This window comes from Solanum stenotomum, chromosome 1, assembly GCF_019186545.1.
Source record: "Solanum stenotomum isolate F172 chromosome 1, ASM1918654v1, whole genome shotgun sequence".
Lineage (NCBI taxonomy): Eukaryota > Viridiplantae > Streptophyta > Magnoliopsida > Solanales > Solanaceae > Solanum > Solanum stenotomum.
This window is the reverse complement of record NC_064282.1, coordinates 88,564,711-88,573,647: the sequence shown is the minus strand read 5'-3', so window position 1 is coordinate 88,573,647 and position 8,937 is coordinate 88,564,711. Positions and strand designations below refer to the sequence as shown.

Sequence of the window (8,937 nt, the reverse complement as noted above, 5' to 3'; positions counted from 1 at the left end):
ATAATCTAAGGGTGATATTTAAATAACTTGAAAGATGTTAAAGGTGTATTTAAACACCTGCATAATTTTTGTACTGACAAGTTTAGGAATTTTTTCTTATGTGTTTTCTCAAATTTTATTATAAAAATTTATTTGCATCAAATATTTATGTCAAATAAATATATATTTATACACGCTATGTAGCTTTTTTCTAAGGACCGTTGTAACATATAGGTACAAGTTCAATTTAATTTAGTTTTTGACATAAAATATAAATTTATATATAAAAATTTATTAAAATAACAATAATAAATATCAATTTATAATCTATAAATATAATAATTCAATATCAAGAATCTTAAAAGATACAACCCAGCTCCTTGCAATATCAAATATCTGAAAAAATGTTAAACGAATTATAGCAAAAGAAAAACTATATTTCTCTGCGAATACTAATATCATTACTTACTTATTATAAATATATTTTATTTTTGTGCATCTAATATAATCTTTTTAATTTTACACATTTAACAGATTAATATTTAGGGAAAATTGTACATAATGGCAAACTATTAATTCAAATTAAATAATATAACCACACTTTGATTTAATTGTGCCCTGTAGCAAATTGTTTGTCAGTCGCCTCTCTCCCTCAAACTCTCGCTCGCCACTCTCCCTCTCTCGCTCGCTCTCTCTGTCGCTCGCCTCTCTCGCTNACAACCCAGTTTCTTGCAATATCAAATATCTGAAAAAATGTTAAACGAATTATAGCAAAAGAAAAACTATATTTTTCTGCGAATACTAATATCATTACTTACTTGTTATAAATATATTTTATTTTTGTGCATCTAATATAATCTTTTTAATTTTACACATTTAACTGATTAATATTTATGAGATGATATGTAATATGTTATGGTTGCAGTTTGAAGGAGCTGTGAAAGAGGATGGAAGAGGTCAAACTATATGGGACAAATTTTCTCATTCTTTTGGTAAAAAATTGTGCATGCTATTTCCCCACTAATATTGTTTTTGTCTTTTTTATTACTAATTTTTCTCATTATTTTTATCTTTTAACACCAGTAAAGTAATAATTTGAAAAGTCCGAGCAACATAATTAAATATTAATTGATAAATTCGATGAATTTTGCAGGTAAAGTAATTGATTTTAGCAATGGTGATGTAGCGGTGGATCAGTATCATCGGTACCCGGTAAATTTATTCATAATAAATAATTTATAGTACAATTTAATTTTCTAGATTTTTTTTTATTTGGTGTTTGGTATCTGCATTGCAATTGACTAATTTAGATTTTCATCCTATAGGACCCTTTCAGGAATAGTCGTTCCTATCATAAAAATACTCAAAACTCGAAATTGAGACGCTCCATTGAATAATTCCGATTCCTTTTCCTTTTTTTTACAGGAAGATATACAACTTATGAAGGTTATGGGAATGGATGCCTATAGATTTTCTATTGCTTGGGCCAGAATTTTCCCTAGTAAATCTTCTTATATTATATAGTTATTCAAAATAACAATATTTTGCTATAGCAATCAAAAAATATCTGAATAAATAACCATGCACCACACTAGAACAAATAATTAACTCTGTTTTTTATTCATTATCAGATGGAACTGGAGAAATCAATCAAGCTGGAGTTGATCACTACAACAAGTTGATCAATGCTTTACTAGCTCATGGTACAACTGGCATTCTTACTCTTCCATTTTACATGAAGGTGTTACTGTCTGGGGTCGATCATTTTACAATGATTTTCTCAATATTTATTTCAAAAATGCATTTTGCATCATTAGTTATGTTGACTTGTAGTACTTCTTGTGTAGTTTTCAAATATATAAATTTTATTTTTAAACAACTTAACAAAACTATACCTGAATTCATAGTCAAAATTAAGTATTTTGATCCTTAGTACTCCGAACCCCTTCACATAAATTGGACAGGAGTATACATCATTTCTTTAGCATTTATGCCATTTTTTATTTTTTTTTGCATTAAGCATAGATAAATTGAATGTTACAATGTGTATGAATCCTAGGAATTAAACCATATGTAACACTATACCATTGGGACCTTCCTCAAGCTCTAGAAGACAAGTACAATGGATGGCTAAGCCCACAAATCATGTAAGTTTCACCACAAGTTATTTATTCCAACTTAATATTTCAACTTGTTTGGATTTATGTCATGTAACATTTTTGGTCATTTTGACAGAGAAGATTTCGCAATATATGCGGAGACATGCTTCAAGAAATTTGGTGATAGGGTGAAGAACTGGATCACTATCAATGAGCCTCATACTGTTGCCATCCAAGGCTTTGATGTAGGTCTACAAGCACCAGGGCGATGTTCCATCCTCCTACGAGCTCTTTGTAGAGTTGGAAACTCTGCAACTGAGCCTTACATTGTTACTCACAATCTACTCCTTGCTCATGCCGCTGTTGTTGACATGTACAAAAAGAAGTACAAGGTAAAAAGAACTTGAAAAAGGAAGGAGATGCAATAAATTGAGACATATCTAGCCAGTATACATAAATTATACACTGATTATACATTATTATACCCATAGTATACATAGAATATACATATATTATACATCCGCGGAGTATTTTGTAATCAAGTGTCGTTGCAGCCAACACAACATGGATCAATTGGGATATCACTTGACAGCTTTTGGTATGAGCCTTTAACAAACTCCAAAGATGACATTGAAGCAACACAAAGGGCCATTGAGTTTAATTTAGACTGGTAAGGATTTTTGTTGTAGTAGTAAAAAATGCTCACTCATTTATTCCTTTTGATGGTGAAATGTTTTGTTACTGAATTCAGGTATCTTGAGCCTGTGATTCTTGGAAGGTATCCGAGTTCGATGGTAGAGAGAGTGGGAAGCCGGTTGCCTAAATTTTCACCAACTGAGTCTGCACTCGTGAAAGGTTCCTACGATTTCATAGGCATAAATCACTATACTACATGGTATGCCAGCAAGAACAAAACCAACATAATTGGTGCTCTGCTCAATGACTCTGTTGCAGACTCTGGTGCTATTACCCTTCGTATGTCGTTGCCAACTCTATCAACTGATTGCATGATTCATTCTACTTATCGCGAAATTCATTGTGCATTAAGAACTAAACATTTCTTCGTTGTTCTTACGTATCTTGCAGCATTCAAAGGTATAAAGCCAATAGCAGACAGGGTATGTAATTTCGATACTTTCATATCTTGATTTGGAACGATTTTCATTTATATTATATGTTCTCTATAATAACCAAAAAGTATATGTACAATGCTGATGATATTTACTTGCAGGCAAGTTCAGTATGGTTGTACATAGTACCTCATGGTATTAGAAGCTTATTGAACTACATCAAGCAAAAGTATGACAACCCTCTAATCATAATCACTGAAAATGGTAAGTCTCTAAATCTATAATGTAGCTATTAAACTATACGATCAATCAATATTTATTGAATTTGAAAAAGAGTCAAGAAGAAATGGTCCGAGCCTCTTATTTTGATTTCTTGAACTGTTACAGGAATGGATGATTCAAATAACATATTTACATCGCGAAAAGATACTCTCAAGGATACAAAAAGGATCAATTATCACAATGACTATCTTACTAATCTGCTAGCTGCTATCAAGTAAGTTATTCGTGTCTAAAATCCTACTTGATCGACAAATTTAAAACACAACGTATTCATTCGATATTTGTTTTGGTGAATATGCAGAGAAGATGGTTGCAATGTGAAAGGATACTTTGTGTGGTCTTTGATGGATAACTGGGAATGGGCAGCTGGATTTTCGTCGAGATTTGGTCTTTATTACGTGGATTACAAGGACAACCTCAAGAGATATCCCAAAGATTCCGTGAATTGGTTCAAGAATTTCTTAGGATCTACTTAAATTGATACATGTTACTTACAAACACCATATATGCCTAGATTGCATGCGTAAAAAGGCATAACGCGATGTATTCAAACATTTTATTCTTTCACAGTATCTTAATGTCATTCAATAGATTCCACTTAGTTTTCTCATACAAAGGTTGTTTGGTGTCATACAAATTTTTTCATTGTTCGATCACTTTCCTTTCTGCTATTATGTGATTAATTTGTACTCAAATTCAGCAGCAACATCCGTTTAAACGAGCTCAAAATGGGTATTTCTGGCTAGTTTTGAGTTTTAGGAGTCAGAGTTTGAGACTTAGCCTAGAAATGAAGATCAAATTTATCGGATTCAAAGTAGTGTGTAGTGCTAATTTAGTCCTCCCTATGCATCCTAACTAGTAACCTCCTTCGTTGGAAAATCACGTTATATATACTTGGGGATCACACTATATAAACTCCAGGCAGCTCAATGCCTTTATAAAGGGAAAATTACGTGGTTAAACAAACTTATACTACTTAATTACTCATCATAGCTATAGTTTGCTATAATTACCACTCACGACTAACATTATACATTAATTACGCAGACTGACTTCGAGTTTGTATAATTTGCCACGTTTGTATATGTATAATTCACCAGAATATACAAATACATATGTATAATATACAATTATCTAACCTATATACATATACAATTCACCTCTCTCCCACTCTCTGCCCTCTCTCGCTCGCCTCTCTCCTCCCTCTCCCAATCTCACTTGCCATAAATACAAATGCATATGTATAATATACAATTANGCATCCTAACTAGTAACCTCCTTCGTTGGAAAATCACGTTATATATACTTGGGGAATCACATTATATAAACTCCAGGCAGCTCAATGCCTTTAAAAATGAGGCATCGTCTTGGGCCCAAAATTTAAGGGATCCCATTTTATAGTAATAATAGAATTATTATAAGTTTTTTAAATAAAAAAATTATACTATTTTTTAGTTCGTTTTGAAATATTAAAGAATGCTTCTTTCTTTTTTGTCAATTTTTAATTCAACTTTCCACATGACATGTTTATGACCACAAGATTAAAAGATTTTTGGTATATATATGTATATAATTTAGTTTAAGACCACAACATCTGAAAATCTTCTTTACTCTTTTAAGTTTCATGTCAAGTCAAAATTGGGCAAAAGATTAAAACTGATAAAGTACTATTTATATAAAAAAAATAACATTTTTAATTAAAAAGAAAAAAATAACTTTGCATATCAAAAATAATTTTAAATATATTAACAATTTTACGTCGTAAAAAACTAGAAGAATAGACTTTATGTAAAAAATAATAAAAAATGTATAGTTGCTAATTTCTTCTACTCAAATCCTTATTGTCAGCACTTGAACTTGGGATGAGAGTCGAGTATACTAACCAACTAGACTACAATGCATTGTTGAACATATTAAGGGTCGTTAATTTTTAAGACTGCTTAATATTTACAAACTAGTCTATCATAAAAAAGACAAACAAAAAGAACATAGTCCAAATTTTCTTACAACTTTACTCCACTCCGTAAATATAAAATAGTGGGGTCCGAATTCTCATTAAGGTACTGTCTTGACATTATTTAAGTTGATCTTAGTTTTTACTTTGATTTGATTTAAGTATAGCAATATGGAAACAGATCAAGATTTGAAGTTTGTGTGCAAGTGGTGTAACAAGAAGTATCCATGTGGAAAGTCACTTGGGTTACATAAGTGGGTTACATAAGCTCTAATCAAATTTGAAGCTAATAAGTTGGGTTACATAAGGTCTAATCAAATTTGAAGCTAATAAGTTGTGTTGCATGAGGTCTAATCAAATTTGAAGCGGGATTCCTTCTGTTTATGTTCTTAGATAGAACCTATCGAAATTTGGAGGGTCGAGGATTCTAAGTTACGTTGGTCGAATTTTTCAAAAATAATGACTCACAATACTACGGAGGATCTGACATGCACTCCTTTGCCTCAAGGAAAAAATTGTCAACATTGTGGGAAGTTGTTTCAATCAAAAAATTGTCAACAATGTGGGAAGTTGTTTCAATCAGTGAAAGCCTTGTGTGTTCATATGAGGAGACATACTTCAAGAATTTTGGTGATAGTATGAAGAACTGGATCACTTTCAATGAACCTCATCTTGATGTCATCCAAGACTTTGATATAGGGCTACAAACACCAGGAAGGTGATGTTCCATCCTCCTTACATTGTTACTCACAATCTACTCCTTGCTCATACCAATTTTGTTGTTGACATTTACAAAAAAAAAAAAAAAAAAAAAAAAAAAAACTTTAAAAGATAAAACACATGCAATAAAAATGGGATTTTCCTAACCAGTATACATAGATTATAAACTAACTATACATGATTATACTCATAGTATACATAGAATATACATATATTATACATATGCAGACTATTTTTGTGATTAGTCTTTGTGATCAATTGGTGTTGCAACCAACACAACAAGTATCAATTGGGATATCACTAGATAGCTTTTGGTATTAACCTTTAACAAACTCTAAAAATGACATTGAAGCAACACAAATTAAAGGGCCATTGAGTTTAATTTAGACTGGTAAAGATTATGTTGTAACAATAAAAAATGCTCTCCATTTTTTCCTTTTGATGGTGAAATGTTTTGTTACTGAATTCAGGTATCTTGAGTGTGTTATTCTTGGAAGGTATCCGAGTTCGATGATAGAAAGAGTGGGAAGCCTTTTTGCCTAAATTTTCGCTTCTGCACTCGTTAAAGGTTCATAGGATTTCATAGGAATAAATCATTATACTACATGGTATGTCAGCAAGAACAAAACCAACATAATTGGTGTTATGCTCGATGACTCTATCGCAAGCTCTGATGCCATTACCCTTCGTATGTCATTGATAACACTATTAACTAATTACATGATTCATTCTACTTATTGTGAAATTCATTTTGAATTAAGAACTAAGTATTTTTCGTGTGTTTTTGTATCTTGCAGCATTCAAAGGTATAAAGCCAATAGTAGACAGGGTCAAGTTAAACCTCTCTTTAACAATACTTCACTATAACAACTAAGTTTTATTTGGAACGATTTTCATGTTATGTTATACTATATGCTCTCTATAACAACCAAAAAGTATATGTACAATAATGATGATATTTAATTGAAGGCAAGTTCAATATGGTTGTACATAGTACCTCATGGTATTAGAAGCTTAATGAACTACATCAAGCAAAAGTATGAGAACCCTCTAATCATAATCACTAAAAATGGCAAGTCTCTAAATCTACAATGTAGCTTCTAAACTATACGATCAATCAATATTTATTGAATTTGAAAATGACTCTAGAAGAAATAATGGTCCGAGCCTCTTATTTTGATTTCTTGAACTGTTACAGGAATGGATGATTCATATTTACATCGACAAGATACTCTCAAGGATTAATTATCACAATGACTATCTTACTTATCTACTTGCTGCTATCAAGTAAGTTATTCGCGTCTAAAATCCTACTTGATTGACAAATTTAAAACACAATGTATTCATTCAATATCTATTGTGGTGAATATGCAGAGAAGATGGCTGCAATGTAGAAGGATACTTTGTGTGGTCTTTGATGGATTACTGGTAATGGGCAGCTGGATTTTCATCGAGATTTGGTCTTTATTATTATGTGGATTACAAGGACACCTCAAGAGATATCCAAAAGATTCCGTGAACTAGAATTTATTCTTTCACAGTACCTCAATGCCATTCAATTTGTAAGTCAAAAACTAATTTTTTTCATTGCTCGATCACTTCCATTTAGCTGGAACATCTGTTTAAATGAGCTGAAAATGGGCATCTCCGGCTAGTTTTGAGTTTTGGAATCAGAGTTTGAGACTAAACCTAGAAATGAGGATCAACTTTATCGGAGTCAAAGTTGTGTGTTGTGCTAATTGAGTCTTCCCTGAAGGGCATTCATCTAACTCCTTTAGTTTGTTTTTTAATATATAAATATTATATGTTGAACCCCATGCCGTCTATTGTTAAGCTTCAACTAAACATATATGGCTTGCTCATGTAACATATATGGCTTGATCATGTTTGGCATACCACCGTTGCTGGGACTTGAACCCGGGTCTCTCGGGTGAGAGCCGAGTATCCTAACCAACTAGACTACAACGGATTGATATACATTGATTGGTCATTATTTTAGAATATGGATCCTACTAATCTACCATGCATTTTACGAGAAGCAATACATGAAGTAACTTCCGATATAACAGTAAAAACAAGACTCGTCATTTGAAAAGTAAAAAGAAAAGAACAATATTCCAAGTTTTTTTTTTACAATTTACCACACTGCTTCAATTGATAGTTATGTCCTCCAACTTTTGATGTGCACAAGTAGACACTTAAATTTGTATAGAATTGAAGAAGTAAACAAACGTGTCCTACATGACATAATATACGTAGGGTGCCATATATGACACAAATTGCCACGTAGGATGCATATGCTTATTTGTTCAACTTTATACAAATTTAAGGGTGTGTTTGGTATGAAGGAAAACATTTTCCGGAAAATGTTTTTCAATTTTCTCATGTTTGGTTGGGCTAAATGTTTTGGAAAATGTTTTCCAAATCAACTCATTTTCCTCAAATTTAAGGAAAATGACTTTCCTTCTAAACTTAAGGAAAACATTTTCCAAAACTCTCTTCCAACTTCAAATTACAATTATTTTTTATTGAAAAATCAATTTATTCCTCAAACCACCCCCCAACCAACCCCTCCCCAAAAAAATAAAAAATTTAAAGTTTGTTTTTAAATTCAATTTTTTTACCCCGACCTCATCCCTACCCCCACCCCCTCCCAAAAAAATATTAAAAATTATTTTTAAAAAATATTTTCAATTTCAAAATTTCATTTTTCCACCCCTACCCTCGACCCCACCCACCCACCCCCTACCAGCCGCCCCACGCCCAAAAAAAATAAAAAATTTCAATTTTGTTTTTAAAAAATATTTTCAATTTCAAAATTTCATTTTTTCAC

General features: G+C 31.8%; 1 protein-coding gene, 1 non-coding gene and 1 pseudogene across 2 annotated transcripts; 2 read left to right on the top strand and 1 right to left on the bottom strand.

The window, feature by feature from the left end:
- The first annotated feature begins 843 nt into the window (after positions 1-843).
- LOC125864147 (beta-glucosidase 40-like) lies at positions 844-4,125 on the top strand. Its single transcript, XM_049544072.1, has 12 exons — positions 844-971; positions 1,133-1,191; positions 1,405-1,480; positions 1,611-1,682; positions 2,039-2,126; positions 2,215-2,470; positions 2,633-2,748; positions 2,830-3,053; positions 3,165-3,196; positions 3,310-3,412; positions 3,536-3,644; positions 3,732-4,125. Exons 1-12 carry the CDS (start codon positions 878-880, stop codon positions 3,904-3,906), a joined length of 1,404 nt encoding a protein of 467 aa, XP_049400029.1. The 5' UTR covers positions 844-877; the 3' UTR covers positions 3,907-4,125.
- A 1,819-nt stretch (positions 4,126-5,944) lies between these two features.
- On the top strand, positions 5,945-7,628 carry LOC125858442 (beta-glucosidase 40-like; annotated as a pseudogene).
- A 372-nt stretch (positions 7,629-8,000) lies between these two features.
- Positions 8,001-8,073, bottom strand: TRNAE-CUC (transfer RNA glutamic acid (anticodon CUC)). Its single transcript has one exon. It is a non-coding gene; the product is annotated as a tRNA-Glu (tRNA).
- Positions 8,074-8,937: the final 864 nt, after the last annotated feature.